The sequence below is a fragment of the Mustela lutreola genome, chromosome 3, assembly GCF_030435805.1.
Source record: "Mustela lutreola isolate mMusLut2 chromosome 3, mMusLut2.pri, whole genome shotgun sequence".
In the NCBI taxonomy this organism is placed as follows: domain Eukaryota; kingdom Metazoa; phylum Chordata; class Mammalia; order Carnivora; family Mustelidae; genus Mustela; species Mustela lutreola.
In genome coordinates this window covers 107,614,914-107,642,504 of record NC_081292.1, presented here as the reverse complement: position 1 = coordinate 107,642,504, position 27,591 = coordinate 107,614,914, and the positions used below count along the sequence as shown (strand labels likewise).

The following is a 27,591-nucleotide window of genomic DNA, read 5'->3' as shown; positions in this document are numbered from 1 at the left end:
TGGTGCTTGGATTAGTAGATACCCACATGCAAAAGAATGAAGTTGCGCCTCTGTCTAGGTATATACCTATCATATATGAAAATGAGCTTTAAAAGGTGAAAGAACTACATGTTAAGAGCAAAAACCATAATAGTTTCAAAGCAAATACATAAGTAATTTTTCATGACCTTGGATTTGGAAGTTAATTCATAAATATGACCTCAAAAGAAATAAAATTGGCTTCACAAAAGTTTAAAACTTTTGTGTATCCAAGTTTATGATCAAGATACCTACAAATGGGAGAAAATATTTGCATCCAGAATAAAAGAGCTTCTAGAACTGAACAACAAAATGATCATCAACCCAGTTTTTAAAATGAGCAGAAAGGTACCTGGGTGGCTCAGTCAGTTAAGTGTCTGACTCTTGATTTTTAGCTCAGGTCATGATGTCAGGGTTGTGAGATGAGACCTCCACATTGGGCTCCATGGTGGGCATGGATCCTGCTTAACAGTCTCTCTTTCCCTCTGCACCCCCCCCCCCCATAAAATAGGCAAAGAACTTGATTAGATATTTTCCCAGAGATGTACAAATGACCAATAAGCACATGAAAAAAATCCTCAATATCATTAGTTTTTTTTTTTTCAAAGATTTTTTCTTTATTTATCTGACAGAGATCACAAGCAGGCAGAGAGGCAGGCAGAGAGAGAGGAGGAAGCAGGCTCCCCGCAGAGCAGAGAGCCTGATGCGGGGCTCAATCCCAGGACCCTGGGATCATGACCCAAGCCAAAGGCAGAGGCCTAACCCACTGAGCCACCCAGGTGCCCCAATATCATTAGTTTTTATGGAAATGGAAATCAAGACCACAATGAGGTATACTACTTCATACCTACTGGGATGGCTTTAATCAAAAGAATAGAAAATAACAAATGTTGGCAAGGATTTAGAGAAACTGGAATTTCACACATTGCTGGTGGGAATATAAATTGCTACAGCTGCTGCAATCAGGAGTTTTTAGTACCTCAAAAAGTTAAACATAATTTCCATATGCTCCAGCAGTTCCACTTTGTACCTACCCAAAAGAATTGAAAGCAGTGTTCTTGGTAGCATGATTCACAGTACCCAAAAGTGGAAACAATCGAGATGCCATCAACTGAAAAATTCTGATATATCCATATACTAGAATATTACTTAACCATTACAAAAAGGAAATTAAGGGTGGATACATGATACAACATGGATAAACCTTGAAAACAGTATGCTAAGTGAAAAAAGCTAGACACAAAAGGTTATATATGTTTGGTTCCATTTATATGAAATGTCCATAATAGATAAATCCATAAAGCCAGGAAGCACATGAGTGGTTGCCAGGAGATGGGGAGGGATACTGTTTAATGTTTACAGTACTTTTTTTGGCCTGATGAAAATGTTTTGGAACTAGGTAGAAGTGATTATCACACAATATTGTCAGTATATTAAATGCAACTAATTTGTACAAAATGGTTGGTTTTAGATTAATGTGAATTTTACCTCAATGAAAAGAAATGGAAAGAAAAAAGGAGTTCCCTTGCCCAGCTGCCACTTTCTTTTCACATACAGAGTTTTCTTATTTTAAATCTGTTTTTTGTTTCTTTGTTTCACTTAGCTGAAGGTATAGAGAGGAATACGTCTACTCCATCTTGTCTGTAAAAGAATACACTAGACTCCCCTTAGTAGCTTTTTTTTTTTTTTTTTAAGACTTTTACTTACTTGACAGAGATCCCAAGTAGATAGAGAGGCAGGCGGGGGGGGGGGGCGGGGGAGGGGGAGAAGCAGGCTCCCTGCTGAGCAGAGAGCTCGATGCTGGTCTCCATCCCAAGACCCTGAGATCATGACCTGAGCTGAAGGCACAGGCTTAACCCACTGAGCCACCCAGGCGCCCCCTCTTAATAGCTTTTTAAAAGACTAATGCTTGATTTCCATCCTGGATTTTTTCTTTTTTTTCCCTTTTTTTCTTTTTATTAATATAATTTATTATTTGTTTCAGGGGTATAGGTGTGTGATTCATCAGTCTTACACAATTTACAGTGCTCATGATAGCATATACCCTGCCCAGTGTCCATCACTCAGCCACCCCTCCCTCCTATACTCCTCCATGCCAGCATCCCTCAGTTTGTTTCCTGAGATTGAGTGTCTCTCATGGTTTGTCTCCCTCTCTGGGTACATCTTGTTTCATTTTTTCCTCTCTTCCCCTATGATCCTCTGCCTTGTTTCTCAGATTCCATGTATCAAAAAGATCATATGATAATTGTCCTTCTCTGATTGACTTATTTCACTTAGCATAATACCCTGTAGTTCCATCCACAGTGTTGCAAATAGTGAGGTTTCTTTTTTGATGGCTGCATAATATTCCACTGTGTGTGTGTGTGTGTGTGTGTGTGTGTGTGTGTGTGTCCTCTCCTTTATCCATGTGTCAGTTGGTGGACATCTAGGCTCTTTCCATGTTTGGCTATTGTGGACATTGCTGCTATAGACATTGGGGTGCATATGGCCCTTCTTCTTCTTCTTCTTTTTTTAATTAAAGATTTTATTTATTTGACAGACAGAAATCACAAGTAGGCAGAGAGGCAGGCAGAGAGAGAGGGGAAGGCAGGCTCCCCGCTGAGCACAGAGCCCGATGTGAGGCTCTATCCCAGGACCCCTGGATCATGACCTGAGCCAAAAGCAGAGGCTTCAACCCGCTGAGCCACCCAGGCGCCCCGCATATGGCCCTTCTTTTCACTACATTTATATCTGGGGCAAATACCCAGTACTGCAATTGCTGGGTCATAAGGTAGCTCTATTTTCAACTTTTTGAGGAACCTCCATACTGTTTTCCAGAGTGGCTGTACCAGCTTGCATTCCCACCAACAGTGTAGAGGGTTCTCCTTACTCTGCATCCTTGCCAACACCTGTAGTTTCCTGACTTGTTAATTTTAGCCATTCTGACTGGTGTGAGGTGGTATCTCATTGTGGTTTTGATTTGTATTTCCCTGATGCTGAGTGATACTAAGCACTTTTCCATGTGTCTATTGGCCATTTGGACGTCTTCTTTGGAGAAATGTCTGTTCATGTCTTCTGCCCATTTCTTGAATGGACTGTTTGTTCTTTGGGTGTTGTGGAGTTTGATTTCTTTACAGATTTTGGATACTAGCCCTTTATCTGATATGTCATTTGCAAATATCTCCTCCCATTCAGTTATCTTTTAGTTTTGTTGACTGTTTCCTTTGCTCTGCAAAAGCTTTTTATCTTGATGAAGTCCCAGTAGTTCATTTTTACCCTTGCTTCCCTTGCCTTTGGCAATGTTTCTAAGAAGTTGCTGTGTCTGAGTTCAAAGAGGTTGCTGCCTGTGTTCTCAAGGACTTTGATGGATTCCTGTCTCACATTGATGTCTCTCATCCATTTTGAGTCTTTTTTTGTGTGTAGTGTAAGGAAATGATCCAGTTTCATTGTTCTGCATGTGGGCTGTCCAATTTTCCCAACTCCATTTGTTGAAGAGACTGTCTTTTTTTACCATGGGACATTCTTTCCTGCTTTGTCAAAGATTATTTGACCATAGAGTTGAGGGTCCATTTTTGGTTTCTCTATTCTGTTTTATTGATCTATGTGTCTGTTTTTGTGCCAATACCATACTGTATTGATGATGACAGCTTTGTAATAAAGCTTGAAGTCCGGAATTGTGATGCCACCAGTTTTGCTTTTCTTTTTCAATATTCCTCTAGCTATTCTGTGTCTTTCTAATTCCATACAAATTTTAGGATTATTTGTTCCATTTCTGTGAAAAAAGTTTATGGTATTTTTATAGGGATTGCATTAAATATATAGATTGCTCTAGGTAGCATAGATATTTTAACAACATTTGTTCTTCCAATCCATGAGCATGGCATGTTTTCCCATTTTTTTGTGTCTTCTTCAATTTCTTTCATCAGAATTCTATAGGTTTCTGAGTACAGATTCTTTGCCTCTTTGATTAGATTTAGTCTTAGATATCTTACGGCTTTGGGTGCCTTTGTAAATGGGATCGACTCCTTAATTTCTTTCTTCTGTCTTGTTGGTGTATAGAATTGAAGCTGATTTCTGTGCATTGATTTTCTATCCTGACACTTTACTGAATTTCTGTATGAGGTCTAGCAGTTTTGGGGTGGAGTGTTTTGGGTTTTCCACATAAAGTATCATATCATCTGCAAAGAATGAGAGTTTGACTTTTTCTTTGCCGAAGTGGATGCCTTTTCTTTCTTCTTGTTGTCTGATTGCTGAGGCTAGGCCTTCTAGTCCTATGTTTAATAGCAGTGGTGATAGTCATCCTGGACTAATTTAATGAGAATGAAAGAGGGATGGGAGAGGTAAATTGTGTCCATATGAAAAATTCTTACATGTTGGGACGCCTGAGTGGCTCAGTTGGTTGGACGACTGCCTTTAGCTCAGGTCATGATCCCGGAGTTCCTGGATCGAGTCCCACATGGGGCTCCCAGCTCCACAGGGAGTCTGCTTCTCCGTCTGACCTTCTCCTCACTCATGCTCTCTCTCACTGTCTCTCTCTCTCAAATAAATAAATAAAATCCTTAAAAAAAAAAAATTCTTACATGTTATTCGAATGACAGCCACCATTGTGAAGCACTGTTTGAAGTACATGTTTTCTGCCACCAGTGAATTTTGCAAGTAGCTTTTTGACCCAGTCTGGCCAGTAAGACATGAAGGAAAGTTCTTTGTAAGATGATCTTACAAAGAAGGTTTTTTTTGGGTACATTTTCATGTATTGTTATGAATTTTGAAATTGCTATGACCATCTTGTTAACAGCCTACAAAGACAGTTAATACCAGGAATGCATCACTTTCCAGTCACAATTTAAATGGAAGAATAAAAACAATAAGACAAATGATGAAGATATATGCGTGAGTTAATGTGGCAATAATATACAATTACAAAAATACCCTGATAATAGCCTGAAAGCAGAAGCCATTTAAATCAAAGGTTTTCCTTAATGGCATCTTATTTATTTATTTAATTTATTCATCATTATTATTATTTTAGAGAATGGGGGGAGAGAGAGAATCTTAAGCAGACTCCACACCAGCACAGAGCCTGAAGTGGCACTCATTCTCACGACCCTGCGATCATGACCTGAGTCAAAGTCAAGAGTCAGATGCTTAACTGACTAAGCCAACTAGGCAGGCACCCCAATGTCATAATACTTATTATATTGCTCTTTGAGCCATCTGAACTAAAGTTAGACTTTTTCTTTTTTAAGTTTGTTTTTTTAGTAATCTCTACACTGAATGTGGGGCTCAGACTTATGGCCCAGAGATCAGAGTTGCATACTCTACGGGCTTAGCCAGCCAGGCTCCCCAAATCAGACTGATTTTTAAGTAGTATGTTAACACATAAACTCTTTATCCTGAATCAAGTCATTGTTTTAGAAATAGTTGCCAATTTAATAGAAGAGGACAAAAGTTTAGGAACTCGAAAATCTGAAAGTGTATTGCCTACCAGTATTGATTTCCTTTTATTTTTCTTCTAGAAACATGATCAGGGGCAAGTTCTGTTGGATATAGTCTTCAAGCATCTTGATTTGACTGAGCGTGACTATTTTGGTTTACAGTTGGCTGACGATGCCACAGATAACCCAGTAAGTTTAAATTGTTGTGTTTTGTTTCATTTCACTTTTTCTCTCTGTTCATAATATAAAGTCCTTTCTGATTTATGATGTTTACTAATCTGATTAGTAAGGTTTTTTAAAAGGATTTAATTAGAATGATTAGAGGTGATTCTTTTTTGCCTTTGTTCCTCATTTTCTTGATGTTTTAATTTGTAAAGTATTTCCTTAAGGTTTTTGTAATTATGTCAGTTTATAAATCTAGTGTCAGTTTCTTTATTTATGTGTCTCAGACAACTGAAATGTAAAGCTAACTCATGGTACTTGACTGAAAGAGAAAACTGGGCATAAAGGTTAAAATATTAATGTAGTTTTAAAATGTTAACGTATCTTATTCTTACATAAATTAGCCTCCATTAAAATACAATCAGTATTTTGTGGCATTCATGCCAATCTGTTTGTAACTAAAATTCTTAATTTGTTAAATGTAAATTTTCCAAGTAGGAAGACTCAAAGGATACCCTCCCAAATGAGACAGAGATTAAATTTCACAGCTCTACATTTCTTAGGCATTAAGTTACTTAGATTGTTACTGATTCTTTAATAATTCCAATCACGTTTCTTTTTGTTGGAAAAAAATCACATTATAGAAATAGAAGATAGTGTGTGATGAATAAGAGAAATGTTAAATTCTTTGAAAATGTATATACTTATACAGATAGGGTCTTTTACAAAAGAATATGGTATTCTTTTGATTAATACAGGAGAGTGACTATTATGAAGGAGACCTTTTGTATATGTAGTTTAGAAGATTGAGATCAGAAATTTAGAAATGACTTTATAAAGGCATATTAATAAAATGGCTATAGAAAATAAAATAACTCTAATGTGAAAAGTAGAGTTTCTCTCTCTTGTTCTGTCTCTCTCATAGTCAGAATCTTAGGTTCCTGAATGGTTAATGGGAAGTAAATATGAGATGTTATATATTACTTTTTTATTGACATCATTTACTGGTGTTGTATGAAAAACTGAGGGATGATGTGGATAAAAGAGAGCAAGAGCCAGCTAGTCTCGGTGCAAGGAAATCCTTTTGTACTGAATTCAAATGAAAACAAACTTTTCCTCTAAGTTGATACCTTCACCAGAGACTGCAACTTCTACAGGAGCCTAGAGGAGGAGTATTATTTCTTGATAAAAAATACACGTGAAAATGGAAGTGAGTAGAAATGTCAGTAATGCAACCTTTCCCAGAAAGATAAATTGTGAGCTGGGCAAATTCCTTAGAGGTGTCTGCTATCCCTCCCTTTGTGGAATGTTGAGCTAAAAAAATAAATAAATAATTCTTAGATGATCTTGCTGACAGTTTTAGGTCCAACCCTTTAGATGGAAGTCTGTCTGAAGATTGATCAGAGAAGTGATAAGACAACAAAGGAGAAAGAGTGGCTTCTTATCACCATTGTCTGCCCTGAGTGTGAAAAAACCATCACTGTGACACAATATTCTAGAAGAGCTAATACTGACATCACATATATTGTAAGAGATAAGAAATCCTGTTATGTACATTTGTATACAGTTACACATTTTTATTCTAAGGCAATTACAGCAGGATGAATATGGGGAAGCATAGGTATTTTTAGCTGGGTTGACCTTTTTCCAGTCCCCTGCTTTTACTTATTTTGTCTTACATTTCTATCTTGAGCTTTCTTTTTTTTTTTTTTAAGATTTTATTTATTTATTTGTCAGAGAGAGAGGAGCGAGAGTCAGCACAGGCAGACAGAGAGGCAGGCAGAGGCAGAGGGAGAAGCGGGCTCCCTGCCAAGCAAGGAGCCCGATGTGGGACTCGATCCCAGGACGCTGGGATCATGACCTGAGCCGAAGGCAGCTGCTTAACCAACTGAGCCACCCAGGCGTCCCTATCTTGAGCTTTCTTTCCCAAAGAGTCCAATTGTTAATAATCTAAAATAATTCTTTGCCAAAATTTAGAATTAAAATTTCGAAGACCCAGAAGAAGCCTTAGAAATTATCTTGTCTAACACACTAGTTTTCATAAGAAATTATCCCAATCCAGTGGGATAAAGCCCAAGTTACTTGCTGCCATTAATGAAACTAGTTGTGGGTCTCACAGCTCCCCATATAGGTCTTTTTCATGGTACTACAGTTTCAGCATTTAAATATTCAGAAGAATCTGTGAAATGCCAAAATGCCATGGAAGGGCCTGTAGATAACACAAATGTTGTAAGTAATGTTGTGTTTCTGATTGTCAGTATGAAAATACACCATCAAGACTGAGTATAATTAATGGACTGACGGAGGGATGCCATTCTGAAAAAGGAAAGGAAGTGAGGGGCTAACATTTATAAAACATCTATTGTGGACTTGTTTTAAGCCAAATTCTCAATTTTATGAATTTGTCATTAAAATATTTTTAGGATGAAAAATTGAGGCTTACAAAACCTGTCTAATGACATAGGTAATTAAGTAGCTGAGAAAGGATTTGAACTTGTATCTGGCTCCAAAGCGTATACTCTCCTTACTACACAAAATATTGCTTTTCAAGAGATGACAATATATAGATGCATGGGACTTACAGGAATGAACATGTTGAGGAGAGGAGGTATCTGTGCAATAAAATTGCCAGCATAGGGGTGCCTGGGTGGCCCAGTGGGTTAAAGCCTCTGCCTTTGGCTCAGGTCATGATCCCAGGGTCCTATGATTGAGCCCCGCATCAGGCTCTCTGCTCAGCAGGGAGCCTGCTTTGCCCTGTCTCTCTGCCTGCCTCTCTGCCTACCTGTGATCTCTGTCTGTCAAATAAATAAAACTTTTTAAAAAATTGCCGGCATAGATCTAAAAGAATTTGGTTATGTTCTATAAGAATTAATCCTTGTCAGTCCTTAGTTGAGATTTTTTTCATTTCATGGTTTGTTTAGTTGATATATACCTCTATATATGTATGTATTTTTAAAAAGATTTTATTTGGGAGAGAGCAAGAGAAGGGGAGAGAATACAGAGAGATAGAGGGAGAATCAGACTTTCCACTGAGCAGAGAGCAAGGTGCGGGGCTTAATTTCAGGACCCTGAGATCATGACCTGAGTGGAAGGCAGACACTTAACTGACTGAGCCACCCAGGTGCCCCTGTAATATATGTGTTAGTTATATATGTAGTATGTTGTGTGTATGTGTGTGTGTGTGTGTGTATAATGGTTTTATAGATCAGAGCTAATACTCCCTTAGGCACATAAACATTGAAATTAATTTAATTGGACTTAACAATTGGTAAACTAAAAAAGCACCAAATGTTTTATTGTGATCTTGTACCTTAAAATATGGACTCATAGTAGGTTATCGTTTTCCTTACAATCTTCCTGAGTAATGAGTTCCAGTACAACAAACAAAATTACTTAAAAGCTTTGACTTTTCAAAATTTCTTCTGTTTTCATTAAAACCTATTATCACAGCTTTAGCTTTTAGTATAATGTATAGTTTAATAGTAGTATTCAGTGAATTTTTATTGAGTGAGCAAGATAATGAGTAATGTGGTTACAATTATACATAATTTCTTTATAAGCACTTAAAGGTGGCTCTTCCCTATTGGCCTTTATCAGTACAGTATTCATTGGAACCCTCCAATTATATTACTTGTGTGCATTTATTTTTTTGTTTTCTGTGGTTTTGTCCTTAAAGTAACTTAGTGTCCATTAGTGTGGGACAAAGAATAGATTATCAACTGTTGACTTGTTCTTTCTACAGTTTCATCCTTCTGATACTTTGTGTTGTGGTTAGGATCTTTTACTGTTGACTACTATTTCTGTATTCCCTAACCTTGTGGCTTTCAAACCTAACTTATATCAGAACCACCTGGATACGTCTTAAAATACAGATTTCTGAGCCCTATCGTAGAATTCTTGATTCAGGAAGTCCGGTGTGAATGAAGCTCAATAATTTTCACTGCAGAAAAATTCCACTTATAATAATGCTTCTAATCCAAGGAATTATGATTTGAAAATCACTGCTCTACCCTAATAGGTTAACTAAGATTATTGAAGTAAGAGATAATTCGTAACAAATAGCTTGGTCTGTTTTTTGGAGATTCTTTTACACAAAATCCTTGAATTCATTGGGTTTGAGAAACTATAGGAAAAGTCACATAGAGGATGACTCTTAATTCAACAAGCTGCATTTTAGGACAATATGATTGCTAAAATGCTTGCTTTTATTTCACATATCTCAGTATATCTCATATTTTATATTTCATCTGCTTTACTGTCATATCTTTGTTAAGCTTTTACCACCTATTATATAAACCTCTTTGGTACTCTGCTGAATGTTGGATTTTTGTTTCTGGTCTCTTTTAACCCTGTTCCATTTTAGGAGCGAATGACAAATTTGGGGTGCAGAAAAGTGTTTCAGAGAGAATCAGCATCATTTGTAATGGTCCAGAGTGAGCAATGAGGAATGTTCAATTTGAGGACCAGAAAGAAAAATTTAATAATCAGTGGAATATAGAGCAAGGGGAAAAAGTGGGCCTAAGATGAAGTTTGGATATGCCAGATCATGGAATATTTTTTAATCTGTAAGATTATATTCACCTAAAGATTTATTTATACAAGTTACATAAGACTTTTATTTTAGACATACCACCCTGGTTACAGTGTGGCCAGTGGCATATAGAATTGCAAACTGAAGATTTTGGGAGATGGGAGCCTCCTGGCATCAGAAAGCAAGACAAAGAGTCTTTGTTATCCAATTTCAAGTAGATACCCTACTTCTGGTTCCCTTACTCTTATTTAATTTCATTTCATTTTTCATTTTCATTTCATTTATTTGTGTGTGTGTCTGTGTGAGAGAGAGAGGGAGAGACATTGTTCAATGGATTGCTTTAAGGTAAGCTTTCACACATTTTAAAATGCTGTGTTTATGTTATTTAAAAATATTCAAGCATCCTATTTTGAAAAGCATAATGTTTCTGTAGCAAGATGGCAAACTGAGTGTACATTACTAGCATGTATTCAACTTACTCTGGGGACGCCTGGGTGGCTCAGTTGGTTAAGCATCTGCCTTTGGCTCAGGTCATGATCCTGGGGTCCTGCATCCTGCTCCTGGCTCAGTGGGGAGCCTGCTTCTCCCTCTCTCTGCTTGCTGCTCCCCCTGCTTGTGCTCTCTGTCAAATAAATAAATAAAATCTTAAAACAAAAAACAAAAAACAAAGGTACGGAGAAGTGAAATAACTTTTTCAAGATCATAAAGTTAGTGAATGGGTGGAGTTCCAGGGGTGTTCCTAATTCAGTGGTGAGCAAGGTGTGGTTGGGGAGCAGGGTAGGGAGGGTGTGCAGACTTCAAGGGATTGTTGGGAGGAGGTCTGCTGTAGAAGCAGGGAGGTGGGTCAGCTCATTCCCTACCCACAGGCCATGTGGTAAACAATTAGTAATATTTACCGCTAAGTTTACCATGTGTGAGTGCTTGAATTAGAGAGGCAAGTCAGTGTCCCAAAGGACTGGTGACACTCAGTGAATTGGGGGTGGGGGGATGCCCTTTGCCCAGGAGACTAGCTAACTATAATATCCTACTGGCAGCACAATCTGTCTGTCTTTCACCAACTACTAGAGTCAAGCTGTATATCCTGTCTCTTCTCCACAGACATGTAAAAATTTCATAAAGGAACTTGCAGGGAATTTTAGCCTTAAAAATAAGCACTCAAGCTGTGAAGTGTGTACCCCTGGGGATAAAAATAAATTATATGTTTATAAAAAATAAAAAAAATAAAATTAAAAAAAAGCACTCAACAAAATAGATACCAACATTTGAGGAAAGCCTACAGAAAGAGAACTACTAAAGTCAGCAAATTTTACACTTATGGAAATGGGAAATAGAAATAGAAATAATGGAAATATTTATAAAAATGTATAAAAATAGAAGTAGTATCATTCTTAGTAAATGTGGAGATGATGTGAATTTTTTTTTTTTAAAGATTTTGTTTATTTATTTGACAGACAGATTACATGTAGGCAGAGAGGCAGGCAGAGAGAGAGGAGGAAGCAGGCTCCCTGCTGAGCAGAGAGCCTGATGCGGGGCTCAATCCCAGGACCCTGAGATCATGACCTGAGCCGAAGGCAGAGGCTTAACCCACTGAGCCACCCAGGCGCCCCGATGATATGAATTTTTATATGGAAAGCACTTAGAACATGATTGAAGCATAGTAAATACTTGATAAATATTAATTTATCAGCAAACAAATGAAAAGGATTCTAATTTACATTGGCATGATTAGAGAGGGTCTTGTATCCATGCAAAAGGAACAATGAAGGATTTTGGAAATTAAAAATATGATTGTCACAATAAAAAGCTCATTGGTTAGGTTAGGATAAATAGAGTTGCAGAAGACAATGCTTCAACATTAATAGGAGCAACAAATAAATAAGACAAACACAGAATATTTTAATAGTAAAACAGGTTTTATCAGGCAACCTCCTTATTTTTTTAAATACTACATTTTGGAAGATACAGAATTAACTTACAAGTGTGAGACATTTTGAAGATTTAACAATAGACTCTATGAAGGGAAAAGAATGAGGAGTTAATTTTGAGAAGACTAAACAGAACTCCAGGCCTAAATTGAAATTCCTTCAGAATTTGGTAGAGTTGATGATAAAGTACTCATCCCTAACAGCTATTTCTTCTTTTTATTTAGATATAATTAACATGTAACATTATATTAGTTTTAGGTGTAGAACATAATGATTCAATATCTGTATATATTATGAAGTGATCACCACAGTAAGTATAGTTACCATTCACCCATGTAGTTATAATTTTTTTCCTTGCAATGAACTTTAAAGATCTGTTCTCTTAGCAACTTTCAAATGTACAATATAACTATCATTAATATAAAATTTGTACTGTATGACTCCATTTACCATTTCACACCTACCCTGTGCACCACCTCTGGCAGCCACTTTTCTCTGTATATAGGAGTTCAGCATTTTGGTAGGGTTTTGGTTTTGGTTTTGGGTTTGGGTTTTTAAGTTCCACTTGTAAGTGAGATCATAATTGTATTTGTTTTTCCCTAATTTATTTAGCATAATGCCCTCAAAAGTCCCCAGAAGTTGTCACAAATGACAAGATCCCCTTCCTTTTTATGGTTCAGTAATATTCCTATGTGTGTACACACATGTGCGTGCATGTGTAAACACACCCCATCTTTTTTATCCATTCATCAGTGGACATTTAGGTTGCTTCTGTATCTTGGCTATTGTAAAGTAATGCTTCAGTGTTCACAGGGATGCAGATATCTTCTAAATTAGTGTTTTTGCTTCCTTTGGATAAATACCAGAGTGGAATTGCTGGATCATATAGGAGTTGTTTTTAATTTTTTGAGGAACCTCCACAATGGCTGCAACGGTTTATATTCCCACTAACAGTGGAACAGTATTCCTTTTTCTCTACATCCTCACCAACACTTGTTCTTTCTTGTTTAAGGCTGATATTTTCTTATTGATTTTCTGTCTGGATGATTTGCTTATGGATGAAAGTGAGATAGTAAAGTCCTCTACTTTCAGGCGCCTGGGTGGCTCAGTCGGTTAGGTCATCTGTTTTCGGCTCAGGTCATGATCCAGGGTCCTGAGTCAAGTCCCAGATCTGTGCTCCCTGCTCAGTTGGGAGCCTGCTTGTTGCTCTCCTCCCCACTCCTGCTGTCACTATCTTGGTCTCTCTCAAATAAATAAATAAAATCTTAAAAAAAAAAAAATTGCACCACTATCATTGTATTGCTGTCTATTTCTTCCTTTAAGTTAATACTTGCTTTATATGTTTATGTTCTCTGTTAGGTGCATAAATATTTACAAATTTTATTTCTTATTGAATTCACCCATTTATCTTTATATAATAACTTTGTCTCTTATTGTAGTCTTTGTGTTAAGGTCTGTTTTGTCTTATGTAAGTATAGCTACCAAGATTTCTTTAGGTTTCCATTTGTATGTGATGTGGTTTGAATGTGGGGTTTGGAGATTAAGGCCAAGGAAGAATTCTTAAGACATCCCTGGTGCAAAAAGGTGGTTTTAGTAAAGCATGGGGACAGGGTCTGTGGGCAGAAATAACTGCCACCCTGGGATTGTAAGGAACAACTGATTATACAACTGATTATACTTTGGAATTGGGGTACAAAGGGAAGTTTCAAAAAGGAATTTCATAGACTAAAGAAGACTGACAGGATCCTGGAGGTCTAGTCAAGCTAAGATTGTTTTTCCATCTAGCAAAGCATTAACATTAAGACAGTTTGGAGTTTCCTGGAGGAATGTCATACTCTGCCTGCCTCAAGTATTTGTTAGTGAGCTGCAGGTTATAAGAAAATAAAAAAAGGGCGCCTGGGTGGCTCAGTGGGTTAAGCCGCTGCCTTCGGCTCAGGTCATGATCTCAGGGTCCTGGGATAGAGTCCCGCATCCAGCTCTCTGCTCAGCAGGGAGTCTGTTTCCTCCTCTCTCTCTCTCTGCCTGCCTCTCTGCCTACTTGTGATCTCTCTCTGTCAAATAAATAAATAAAATCTTTAAAAAAAAGAAAAAAGAAAAAAAATTTTTTTTAAAGATTTTATTTATTTATTTGACAGAGATCACAAGTAGGCAGAGAGGCAGGCAGAGAGAGAGAAGGAAGCAGGCTCCCTGCTGAGCAGAGAGTGCAATGCGGGGCTTAATCCCAGGACCCCGGGATCATGACCTGAGCTGAAGGCAGAGGCTTTAACCCACTGAGCCACCCAGGCACCCCAAAAAATTTAATTTTATATGCATTTCCTTCTGCCTTTTTCCCCCACATCACATAGAATATTATTTTCCATCTCATCACCTTCTCTCTGTATATCCTTAATACATGAAGTGAGTCTCTTGTGGGTAGCATATGGATAGATGTGTCTTATTTTCTTTGCAATTTGATGATTTTTTTTGGTAGTGATATGTTTAGATTGCTTTCTCTTTACCATTTGTGTATTTACTGTAGGTTTTTGCTTTGTCATTACCATGAAGCTTACATAAAGCAACTTATATTTTTCAGTCTCTTTTAAGTTGATAACATTTTAAGTTTCAACACATCTTAAACCTCTGCATTTTTACCCTCTCACCATCTTATGTTTTTGATGCCACAGTTTACATCTTTTTACTTTGTGCATCCATTAACAAGTTATTGTGGTTATAGTTATTTTTACTAGTTTTATCTTTTAACCTTCATACTGGCTTAATATGTAATTAATCCACCACCTTTATGACATTAGGTTATTTTGAATTTTACTATGTATTTACTTTTACCAGTGAGATTTATACTTTTCTGATTTTTTGTTACTAATTATTGCCCTTTCATTTCTGTTTAAAGAAGTACCTTTAACATTCACCCAGTGGTGATGAACTCCCTTAACTTTTGCTTGTCTGGAAAACTCTTGATCACTCCTTCAGTTCTGAAGGGCAGTTCTGCCATATAGAGTATTCTTGGTTGTCAGGGTTTTTTTTGTTTTGTTTTGTTTTTTTACCCCACTTTAAATATGCCATTGGCACTTTAAATATGCCATTGTCTTCTGGCCTGCAAAGTTTCTGCTGAAAAATGTGAGAGTCGTACAGGATTTCCCTTTTACGTAACAAATTGTTTCCTTCTTGCTGCTTTTAAGATTCTCTCCTTGAAAAAAAAAATGTGTCTTACAGTGGGTCTCATTGGGTTCCTCTTATTTGGAAACTTCTCAAAACCTCTCTGAGATTTTTGGATCTGTTTGTCAATTTCCTTGGTTGTCAATTTCCTTCCCCAGGTTAGGATAGCTTTCAGCCATTATTTCTGCAGGTAAGTTTTTCGTTCATTTCTGTCTCTTTTCTATGCCTGGGAGCCCTATGATGTGAATACTGAACGGATAGATTTTGTCGCATGAGTCCTTAAGCTGTCTGTCCTCATTTTCATTGTTTTTTTTTTTTTTTTCTTTTTGCTCTTCTTATCCTTGAGTTCTGCTATCTTATCTTTGAATTCACTGATCTTTCCTCTGCTTCATTTAAGTCTGCTGTTGAACCCCTTTAATGTATGTTTCAGTTTATCTATTTGTGTTCTTCAGTTCTATGACTTCTTTTTGGTACTTTCTTATATTTTCTGTCTCTTTGTTGAAGTTCTCACTGTGTTCATCAGTTCTTCTCTTAAGCTTGGTGATCAACTGTATTATTTTGAACTCTTTATCAGGTAAATCACTTATTTCATTTCATTAAGGTCTTTTTTTGATGCTTTCTCTTTTTCTTTTGTTTGAAAATATTCCTGTGATTTTTTCATTTTGCTTTACTTTCCATGTTTCTATGCATTAGGTAAATCAGTCACCTCTGCCAGTCTCAAAGAAATGGCCTTGTATTGAACCTTATCATGCACCCCTGCCCTAGCTTGTGCCTGTTTTATTTTTAGTGGCTCCCAGTAGTTAAAGGTGTGCCAAGACCTGTCAGTGTCTCAAAGGGGAGCATCTCAGTGAGCACCTAGATTCAGGCTGATTGGGAAGCAGTACCATCCACAGCAGCTTTTAAAGTAAGCAAATATGCCTCTTTTAGGGGAATACTAGGAGGTGGGCTTTTCTGTCTGCTCCCTCCATTCGGAGCCCTGGGATGATAGGCATTTAAGAACTGTTTTTTGTTTGCTTCTGTCCCCCTTTGACCTGTGAGCCGAAGCCCTTCTGGCCCTCAAAGCCAAACCATTGAAGGGTGTGTTCTCTGGCAGCAGACACAAGCTTTCTTAGCAACGCCAACAACCTGGGTGGGGCAAGAGAGTACAAAGACGGTACCAACCATCTTCCTTCCCTGGAGAATGCTTAAGTAAGTTCTTATATGTGTGCCAAACTGGAAGCCTTTCCCTAAGGCCAAATCTTCAACACAAACAAATAGGCCTCATTTACATAAAACTGTTTCTCAGTTTACTGTAGTTTAGAAGTCTTAGGGTCACAGGCTCTAGTTGGCTATCAAAGCTGGAGGTTTTGGATGCTCATTTCTCAGGTGCAGGTCTTAAAAGTTGGGGTGTCAGATGTGTGGTTCAAACCCTTTGCTCTGCAGGGAGAAACATGGGATTGCAAGTTCCCTCCTGATTGTGGGTTACCATGCTGGGTGTGGGGTTTATGGTGAGATTGTGTCCTGGCCTGTCCTTACCACTTTGACGTGAGTTTTTTCTCTTTCACCCAGTAGGAGGAAGTCATTCATCTAGTTTTGTGGGGTTTTTTTCCCCAGAGGAAATAGTTCCATATTTAGCTTTTAGATTCAGTGTGGCCATGGGAGGAGGTGAGTTTAGGATTCTCCTACATTGCTATCTTGAACCAGAACCTCCCTATTAGCTATTAATACTTGATAGATACTTGATAATACTTGATAAAAAGTTAAATATAAAGTTATCATTTAAGCAAATAATACCAATCCTAGACATACATTGGAGAGAGTTGAGTGACATGTTCAGACAAAAGTTGCTCATGAATGTTCGTAGCAGTGTAATTCATGAGAGCCAAAAGATAGAAAAGGCCTAAATGGCAGCTATAAAATGGAATGAGGTACTATTAAATGCCACAACATGGATGGTCCTTGAGAACATTACAATAAATGAAAGAAATGAGACACGAAAGACCACCTGTTATATGATTACCTTCATATGAAACATCCAAAATAATGAAATCCATAGAGACAGTAAGTAGATTAGTGTTGCTAGGGGCTTTGGTGGGTGGGGGGTTACTGAGACTGACTGCTAATAGATATGGGATTTCTTTTTGGGGGTGATGTAAGTATTCTGACATTTACTGTTGATGGTCATACAACATAGTGAATGTACTCAAGTGCACTGAAGTATACATTTTAAGATGGTAAATTTTATATTATGTGAACTGTATCTAGTATATAATGCTATATAAAATAATGCTGGGTCTGTGGTCATTTACAGTTTATATTTTGATAAATATTGCCCAGTTGTCCTATAATGAGATGGTATAACTTTTATTCTCATGAGCTTTGTATATATACCTGTTTCCACATTCTTGAAGCCATTGTGGTATGGCATTCAAAGTTGTAATCCTTGCCAGTGTCTTATTGCTGAAAAATGAAAACCTAATGTAGATTACTTCTGTATTTCTCTAATTATGGTCAAGATTGAATATTTTTTCTTCAATGTTATATATATTTCCTGTGAACTTTCTATTCTTACCCATTATCTGTATTTCTATTAGTATTGGGTTTTTTCTCACTGATTTGTAGAACTTATGTGTATGTTGTCTGTTTTTCCACTTTCTCTTTTGATTTAATGATGTGTTTTTACTGGGAACAGTATTTTTACTGTCCAGTAGTGCTCATTGTAGCATTATTCCATCTTCATGGTTTAAGCCAAGAAACAAAATCCTGTCTCTTTGACATCATTGATGAGGTCTGTTAAATTTCCCAGTACTTATTATTGTACTCCTTCTAAGCTTTCTTAGCTTAATACATCTATTTGTGTATGCAAATGTGTTTGTATCTCTGATACTGTTTTAGAATATTTTACAGGAGTACTAAATGTGGAGGACAGGCTTTGAGTAGATAACTCAAGCCCAAATTTTGATTATAGACAAGCATTAAAATGAATATAATATATGACTTTTTCTAGAAAACATGAAGAATAAAGTCACTGTGATATAGATGGGTTGGAAGATGGGTAGATCGGTAGACAATGCAGGGGGAAACAAATGTGTTAAGTAGTGGTGAAAAACAGCTGATTATTGGGATAGAAGCAGACTCCCCCCTCCAACCCCCACCCCTGTATCAATTGCTGAGTCATTCAGCAGGCTTAGTCGGTCATTCATCAAAAAAAAATTTTTTTTTAAGATTTTATTTATTTATTTGACAGAGAGAGACACAGTGAAAGAGGGGAACACAAGCAGGGGGAATGGGAGAGAGAGAAGCATGTTCCCTACCAAGCAAGGAGCCTGACACAAGGCTCGATCCCAGGACCCTGGGATCATGACCCTAGCCGAAGGCAGATGCCCAACAACTGAGCCACCCAGGCACCCCATCAAATTTTTTTAATACAAATTATATGCCAAGACTTGTGCCGATGTGCTGATTGTCTGCTTTGAATGAATCAGATTTTATCCCTTACCTCATGGAGTTGATAATCTAATGAAGGAGATGGGCAATAAAAAGACAAAACAAACATTACGATTAAGAAAATGTTATAAAAGAAATTAATATCCCTTGCCTATTTATAGAAAATAACTAAAGAAGTCAGAGGGTTTTTTTGTTTGTTTGTTTATTTATTTGACAAAGAGAGAGACAGCAAGAAAGGAAACACAAGCAGGGGGAGTGGAAGAGGGAGAAGCAGCTTCCTGCTGAGCAGGGAGCCTGACTCCATGCTTGATCCCAGGACACTGGGATCATGACCTGAGCTGAAGGCAGACGCTTAACAACTGAGCTACCAAGGCGCCCTGGAAATAAGAGCTTTGTGATGTACTTCTGGTAGGGAGATCAGTGACAGCCAGTGAAGGTCTATCTGAGGAGGTAGCATTTAAGCTGAAACTTAAAGGAAGTCACCTATGAGAAATTTGGAGGACATTCTGTGCCTAATGAAGCCTTCATTTGAAGCCCTAGGATGGCATCTGTGAGAAACAGATGGGAAGCCATTACGGTTGGAGCTTAGTAAGTTGAGGTAAGAAGTGATCATGTAAGCCCCTAGCAGGGACTTTGAATCTTGTCTTGAGAAATTATCAAGAGCTATTAAGCAAAGAAGTGACATGTTCTGAACGATTACTGTAGCTTTGCGATGGAAAATGAAGAATAACATGGTAAGAAAACATCAGGGAGAGCAGTTAAGAGGCTATGGCCAGGGGCATCTCGATGGCTCAGACAGTTAAGTTTCTGTTGGTTTTGGCTCAGGTTGTCATCTTGGGTCATGGGATCGAGCCCCTTGTTAGGCACTGCAGTCAGCTCCAAGTCTGCTTGGGGACTCTCTCTCTCTCTCTCTTCCTCCACTTCTCCCCGTAGTGTGCATGTGCACATACACTCTCTCTAAAATAAATAAATCTTAAAAACAACAACAACAACAACAAGAGGCTATGACCAGAGCTATCCCAGACATAAAGATAGTGGCAGAGTGGATGGAGAACTGTTAAATTCAGGATATAGCTGGAAGGAAAAATCAGCTGGATTTGATGTTGGTTGTTGTGGATAGTGGAAAGGGAAGATTTATGGATTATTCTCAGCCATTTGTTATTAAAATCTTTGTACTCTGCATGGAATCAAATATGGGTGATAGGAGTATGTTTTATACATAATAAGACATAAGTTGATACTTATGTAGTGCTTTGAAAATACTGTCACATCTAATACCATTTTGGGCTCTTTAAAATTTTTTTTTTCTTTTTTTTTTACAAGTAGGCAGAGAGGCAGGCAGAGAGAGAGAGGAGGAAAGCGGGTTCCCTGCTGAGCAGAGAGCCCGATTTAGGGCTCGATCCCAGGACCCTGAGATTATGACCTGAGCCGAAGGCAGAGGCTTTAACCCACTGAGCCACCCGGGTGCCCCTGGGTTCTTTAATTTTTTTAACTGAAACATGTTGGCAGTCTGAATTTAGTTATACTTTTCCTAAAGTAGAGCTCAACTGGCATTAGAAGTGTTGAGGCTACTTAAAATTCTCACACCTAAACAACCAAACACACCTGCAAACTAAACATTATCTCTTAGAAAATCAGTGTGAATTTGTTGTTGTTGGGCAAGGGGCGATAGTTTTATTTTTGAGGGAATAAGTAGAAGTTAGAAAGTTTTTCTTAAGAGTTGGGGTGCCTTGATGGTTTAGTTGGTTGAATGTCTGACTCTTGCTTTCAGCTAGGTCTTAATCTCAGGGTTGTGAGTTCAAGCCCTGCATTGGGCTCTGTGCTGGGTGTGGAGTCTACTTTAGAAAAAAAAGAAAAGAAATTCTTTCTCAAGAGTATATTTTCACTTGATCTTAGCCAAAAGGCTGAGAAGCGATCAAGAGTATATTTTCATGATGGGTAGTTAGATTTTGTCTGAAAGAGAGTATAAGGTCAACTAGATTTTTATGAAAGATACCAAGAATTCTAAAAACTTGCCACACTATTATATAATATAGTTAAATTAACGGGATTCACTTCAGATTGCTATTATTAAGGATTTTTCTTTTTGGAATAGAGGTTACTATACACTGTATAATTTCATGGGAAATTCAAATAAAAAACTCAGAGCTACCACAAATATATTCAGTACTTTCTAGTGTTATTTTGCTATACTTGATATGAACATCTGTAGTTTATTTTCTCCTAGAGTGTTTTCAAGATGCAGTTTTTACCATGGATCTTCAAATATTACAAATTTGCAATAATTGATACATTATTTCCTCAAGGGAAAAGAAATCAGTTTTATTTATTTATTTTTCAGCGGTGGCTGGATCCAAACAAACCAATAAGGAAGCAGCTAAAGAGTGAGCATACATATTTACTTGACATTTTAAAAGTATACTTCCTAAAGGTAAAGGATTAATATAGTCTGATTAATTAGAATTGCTTTTATTAATTCTAGGAGGATCTCCTTACAATTTGAACTTTAGAGTCAAATTTTTTGTAAGTGACCCCAACAAGTTACAAGAAGAATATACAAGGTGGGTTTATGGAGCATATTTTTCCTGAAAATATTGTCAGAGCTGTTATGAAATTTTGAAATTATTTAGGTAGAAATATTGTCATGGTGTGTAATTCTGATATTCCCAGTGATCACACAGAATGGATTATGGATCTTTCATGTTTCCTCCCTTCTTGGATGGCTGGAGGGCTTTAGGAGATTGGAGGTCCAAGGCCACCCCATCCAGCCATGAGCAGCCTCCTGAACCATATGAAATTAGATTTTTCTACTTGTAAAAAAAATGGTTAAGAAGTACTGCTATAACTACTTGAGATAATCAGATGATAATATAATTGTATCCAAGTGATGCTGCATAGTGAGAATTGTGTCTGCTTTTTTTTTTCATGTAAAAGCATATTCTATATGTTTTTTATTTCTATCGAGGATAACGTAGAATTTGGAAAAATATGTAACCATTATGTGCAAGAGTAATGGTCAACAGGTACCTTTTTTTTGCCTCTGAAAATTGCATCTGTAGTTACCTTTTGCTAAGATTCAAAGTCTTTTATTTTTTTCCTCCACTCCTACCATTTTCCTTAGAAGTATAATTAACATACACTGTTGTTAGTTTCAGGTGAGCAGGTACCTTTTTTAAGGGATGTTGGCAGGGATTGCAACAGTACACTTTTATGTGCCCACTTTATTGTCCACTTTAAGTCTGCTCTTGACTCAAAATCTGATTTTTCTTGTCACTTCCGCTTGACAAAGTGTACACAAGAATGACTCAGATGAGCATTGTGAAAGTGTATGAATGTTAGGTGAGCTGTTTAAGGTAGAACTGGGAATAATTACAGTGTGGTATCTGTACCTGAATCTTGTGTGTTGCTTGAAAGACAGGATTAGTAATTAGGTTTTTTTTTAATGACTAAATGAAACATTAGCATATAAGACCTTCCATAAAAGTCTCATATAAGACTATCGGTCAGTGATTATATTCGGAATTACTCTAAAAGGTAGGTGCTAAATTAGCAATCTGTACTTAAAGCTTCCTGTAGATAGGCTGGGAGTTGTTACCGTGATGGCCATTTTTTAGAATACTGTGGTGATGTGAAGAAGCAACAGAAGAATAAATTAAAGATATTTAGCTGTATCTGGCAATCCTCAGGTGTTTATAAAATAGGGTTTTCAGTAGACCAGGTAAGAAAAGTTAGATTGACATTCTTGAGAGTCCTTTTCTGTGTGTTTGTTGAGGACAGGTTGTTAACCTTTTTTATAACAGAATTTAGGAATGTAGGCCTTGGATTAGGCAGTCCTAACATTCAAAACTAATAATATTTCCAAGGTAATTTATCTTTATTATATGAATAATCTTCAGTTTAATATTATAGCTTTTAATCAGTCAAGTTTTGTTAATTAATTAAAATAACAAAATCTTTTATCTTAATAAATAATTCTTAATATTATAAAACTTTCCCTAATTTTGGCTTAACTTCAGAGAAACTACTCTGAATTAATGAAATTGTAAATTATAAAACATTTTTAATTACATTTTACTATTTCCTGGTAAATGTAATCTGAAATCAAGTAGCAAAGTATTCCATAATCAATATTTTTGTAATCAGAATTTTAATGTATAAGAAATATTTGTTAATTAAAAGACCAATAATTTAAAATTGGATTTCTAATGTTTTTAATATTTATGAAAAGTTTGTTAGCAAGCAATTAAAATACGGTCATTTGCAGCCATATTCATAATTTATTTCACTCAAAATAATGTATTTGAATTTCTATAGAGCTTGAATGTGTTGATTCTTTTATAACCTGTGTTTAAAACATAGTCAAGGAATTAATGTATCTCAGTGATAATTAAGTCGTCATATCTTCCTGAAGTAGAAGAAGGGAAAGCCAAGTTTGGTAGTAATCAAGCAATTACTTTGTACTCAGTCTGTTGTTTAGAGCATTATCTTTGTTTTCACTCAAAATAATGTATTCTTTCGAAAGTCCTTTATGATAGAATGTCCTAGAGGCTTATAACTAGTGGTATTTGGTAAAAATGAGTTATTATATTACCATAGAGTATATCAGATCTCTACCCTCACTACAGCTTAGACTCACTTAGAGGAGCTTAAAAACATACCTGGTTCCTCGGTCATACCCCTGAGATATTCTGATTTAATTAGGTCTCAGAAGGAACCTGTGCATAGACATTATTACAAACTTCCCAGGTGATTCTGTTATGCAGGTTTAAGAAATACCCCTTTAAAATTTTAGTGCTTGATAGCCTTAATGCAGTGGTTATGATTAATAATATGACAACTTCAGCCGCATTTGCTAAATTTTAAGGACTAGTTTAAAACCACAAAATAGAAAACGTGCCACACCTCCTTACCTTGAGATCCCATTTTAGATAAGTCGTATGAAAGAGTGGACCTACAGAGCTTACAGGTCATTTGGTATTAGCAGGTGCTGGCATCCTTAAAATTGGAGTTTTCTCAGGAGTCATGACACTACAGATGACATTTCTTTGGTACCTTTTTCGTGCTTAGGTATACTCAGTACATAAAAAGTGCTTATGGTATTACTGGATTAGAAAAGTTGTATTATTTTCACAGATTAAACATATCATTTCTATATTTACCTCAGACATTTTTAATCTATCTTAAAAGTCTTGCCATTTGCAGTGATGTGCGTGGAACTAGAGGCTATCATGCTAAGCCAAATAAGTCCATCATAAAAGTTTTAATTGTCTTTAAAAATTGTGTTTTTATCACCTTATTTAGGGCCTATGGGATACACATACTAGACAAGTGATATTCGTTGTTTTTATACAAATATAGAAACGAAGCCTTTAATTGATTTTCTAAAGAGCACTGGCTGGTTTAGCCAGGACTTGAATTCTGCTTTCCACTCAGCCCTTACTGGGTGGTATATAAATAAAATTTAGCAGGCATAGGTATTATGTATATAAGATTTACAATATTATGTTAAGAATATAGATGCCTGGGGACGCCTGGGCAGCTCAGTGGGTTAAAGCCTCTGCCTTCAGCTCAGGTTGTGATCCCAGGGTCCTGGGATTGAGCCCTGCATGGGGCTCTCTGCTCAGCGGGGAGTCTGCTTCTCTTCCTCTCTCTCTCTCTCTCTCTCTGCCTACCTGTGATCTCTGTTTGTCTAATTAAAAAAAAAAAGTTTATTAAAAAAAAAGAATATAGATGCCTTTTCAATCTTAACTATAAGATTTGTTCCTACCAGGAACGTTTAACTTTTAATTATGAAACCAAGTAACCTAGGTAGAAATATATTGTCTTAAATTGAATACATAGGTAATATTTACAATATTACATATTCTCACAGGGAGTTATGTACTTCATTAATATGTGAAACCAAATATTTGTATCAACTTTTAAAAAAATTTTTAGGGAATATCTGATTCTCTGAAATCCTTAATTACATTTTTTGGTAATTTGAATATTGTCATGGAGCTTTTTAATAATTTTAATCAGCCAGAAATTGAAATTGTTAAACTTGATTTTTGATTATTGGAGTATGTATACTTTTTTCAGTGGGATAAAATAAAGTCTTAAATTCCCTGTTTAAGCATTTTTTAAAGGCACAGAATTTGGTCTTATGCCAATGTCACATAGCACAGATGACTTCTTGCAAGCATTGACATATCTCCGAGGGAATAACTTACTAGTGGGGACAGGAAGACAATACCATTTTATAAGCAATATCAGCATTCTTTTTAATAGAAATTTATATTTTTGTTGGTTTTAAAGGACTTTAGGTACTTGGCAATTCTGATGGTAGGGAAGGGAGCTTAAGTTTTTTGTTTTGTTTTTATTCTGATCATAAAGAGCTTTCTTAAATCAAATGAAAATGGAATGGTGCTTTTCTACATTTAGCAGCTTCCGGCAGCATAATAAGATGACCATAGACCTGTCTTTGCACCTGGCATTCTGTCTCTGAAGAAAGGATGACTTTCTCCACTTGATCTCTAGTGCATTGCTACTCTCAGCTCTCCTATGTCTCTGACTCAAGTTTTCGATTGCCCAGTTCTAGTTTCTGCAAACACCAATCTTCAGAGTATTCTCCCTAATCTTTCTCAGTTACATAACTCTTTAAAGATCTTGAGTTTTTATAATAGAAGCTAGCGGAAACAAGTTATTTGAAGTACAGAATTTCGTTTATCAAAGAATTTTAAAGATTAGGATTCATGCATTTATGAAAACTTATTTAAAAATATCTTTACATGTGGTAATATATAGATTATAAAAGCAAATATTTAAATATTTCAATTTTATTAGTTAATATAAGTATACAATTTTTAAACCTAATTGTTGTGATTACAGTAAATGCTAAATGCCATCTCTTGCTCTCTCTTTTTTTTTAAGGTACCAGTATTTTTTGCAGATTAAACAAGACATTCTTACTGGAAGGTGGGCTATTTTAAAATTTTTAATAATGGACTTTGAAAGTACTTTTAATTGTGTATTACTTAAGTAACTCATGATCATTGCAAACAAAGTATCTATTGAAAGATGGTTATATGCAGTATGAATTTTTTTCATCAGATAAGTTCATTAGTTAATAGTTAAAATGTAAGTCATGGAACTTCATATGTGATAGTATATAAATTACAGTGCTTTTGAAATTATTGTGTTTAACCTTGGTTATATATTTTCTGTTTTGTTTTATTAGATTGCCCTGTCCTTATAATACTGCTGCCCTTTTGGCTTCATTTGCTGTTCAATGTAAGTCTGAATCCTCTCTTGAGTCATGTAGCATGTGATTGCATGGTCTGTGTTGATAATACAGCGCCTTTAATACAAGAGTTCTTTAGACATTAGTTACTATATCACAAAAAACAGTGATTGCAAAGGAAATATAATAGAAATTCAGCTAGTTAGCAGTTACTTGGATTTCTGGGGAAAAAGTTCTTCTGACGTTTGAAACCTAGAAGAATGTTAAGTGTGCTGTTATAACTTGATTACATGGTAGCTAGCAGTTAAACAAATATTTTACTTCCAGAAATAAAATGGAATTCACGACATTGCTGATTTGGCTATTAGAATTAGAAAATGTGTTTATTAAATTGTGACTACTTTCCTTCCATGTAATAGCTGAACTTGGAGACTACAATCAGTCAGAAAACTTGCCAGGCTACCTCTCAGATTATTCTTTCATTCCTGATCAACCTCAAGATTTTGAAAAAGAAATTGCAAAATTACATCAGCAACATACGTAAGGATTTGTTTATTTTTCTGCGTATTTCATAAACTTCCCAAGGGCATCTTTTCTAGAGAAATGTTTCAAATTATTTCTAATGTGATTGTTAAATTTAATTAATACAGAACAGTTTACTATTATTTAAAATAGTAGGATTAATGTAAGGAAATGTGGGTTTTCTATACTAAGAAAAATCATTGCTAATTTCATAGAATTATATGAGGTTTTCTTTCATTTCTAGTGAGAACCACAAAACTATGTAAACAGAAATTTGCTATTGGGGCGCCTGGGTGACTTGGTTGAACCTCTGACTCTCCATCTCAGCTCAGGTCTTGATCTCAGGGTTGTGAGTTCAGGCCCCATGTTGGGCTCCATGCTGACATGGAGCCTACTGAAAGAAAGAGGGGTGTGTGAGGAGGGAAGCAAGGAGAGGGAGGGAAGGAGGGAAGGAAGGAAGTTAAGAAAAAAATTGCTATTATGTAAAGTTGACAGTTCTTTAAGTAGGAATTTTAGAATATTAGTATTATGTTCACAGATCAGTTGTTACAGATCAGTCTACTTAGTAATTCATTCTTAGTTTTTAGCTATGTGAAAGGAATCATTTGTTGGGTTATGAGCCAAGAGGAAAAAAGTAACCTTATGTAATATTAAATTAATAATTAAAAGTCCTTTAATAAGTAGCATTTTTTCATTCATAACAATATTCAACTTTGATATTTTGTGATTCTTAATTTTCTGTGACATAATTTGTTTCAAGAAGAGATTTTTTGCATTGAATAGAAAATAATATTGTTTATTGGTTTACTCTTGCTTTAACATGCAATTCAAAATGCTCAGTGGTGGGACTAAGGCAGTGTTGCTCATTGGCTAAGAAAAAGTTTGAACTAGAGAGCCAGACTGCCTAGTCTGAAATTCTGGTTAAGACAACTTAACTATCTTACAATCTTGGCCAAATTGGTTTCTACCTCTGTTTCTGTATTTCGTTATATGTAAATTGGGGGTAATAAAAGTATCTGTCTCTGGAGTTAATGTAAGGATTAAGTGAGTTTATATATACAAAGTACTCAGAACAGTGCCCAGCACATTAGGTAAGCATTAAAGAAATATTAGTTCTTAATATTAAGGAAACTTAACTTTCATTTGGTAATGGCCCATATATCTAAAACAGGTTGGCAAACTTGCCCACTGCCTATTTTTGTATGGCCCATGAGCTAA

The 27,591-nt window shown here is 36.3% G+C and overlaps 1 protein-coding gene across 3 annotated transcripts in view; it reads left to right on the top strand.

Moving 5' to 3' along the window:
• Window positions 1-27,591, top strand: part of PTPN4 (protein tyrosine phosphatase non-receptor type 4) — a 219,305-nt gene that overhangs the window by 80,586 nt on the left and 111,128 nt on the right. The window contains exons 3-8 of one of the 3 annotated variants that reach the window (XM_059166618.1): window positions 5,514-5,621; window positions 20,971-21,013; window positions 21,091-21,190; window positions 25,542-25,586; window positions 25,849-25,901; window positions 26,271-26,391. In XM_059166618.1, coding sequence (XP_059022601.1) covers window positions 5,514-5,621; window positions 20,971-21,013; window positions 21,091-21,190; window positions 25,542-25,586; window positions 25,849-25,901; window positions 26,271-26,391 — 470 coding nt within the window. The remainder of the gene's footprint in view (window positions 1-5,513; window positions 5,622-20,970; window positions 21,014-21,090; window positions 21,191-25,541; window positions 25,587-25,848; window positions 25,902-26,270; window positions 26,392-27,591) is intronic. The other 2 variants (XM_059166620.1, XM_059166621.1) reach the window with 2 other exon arrangements.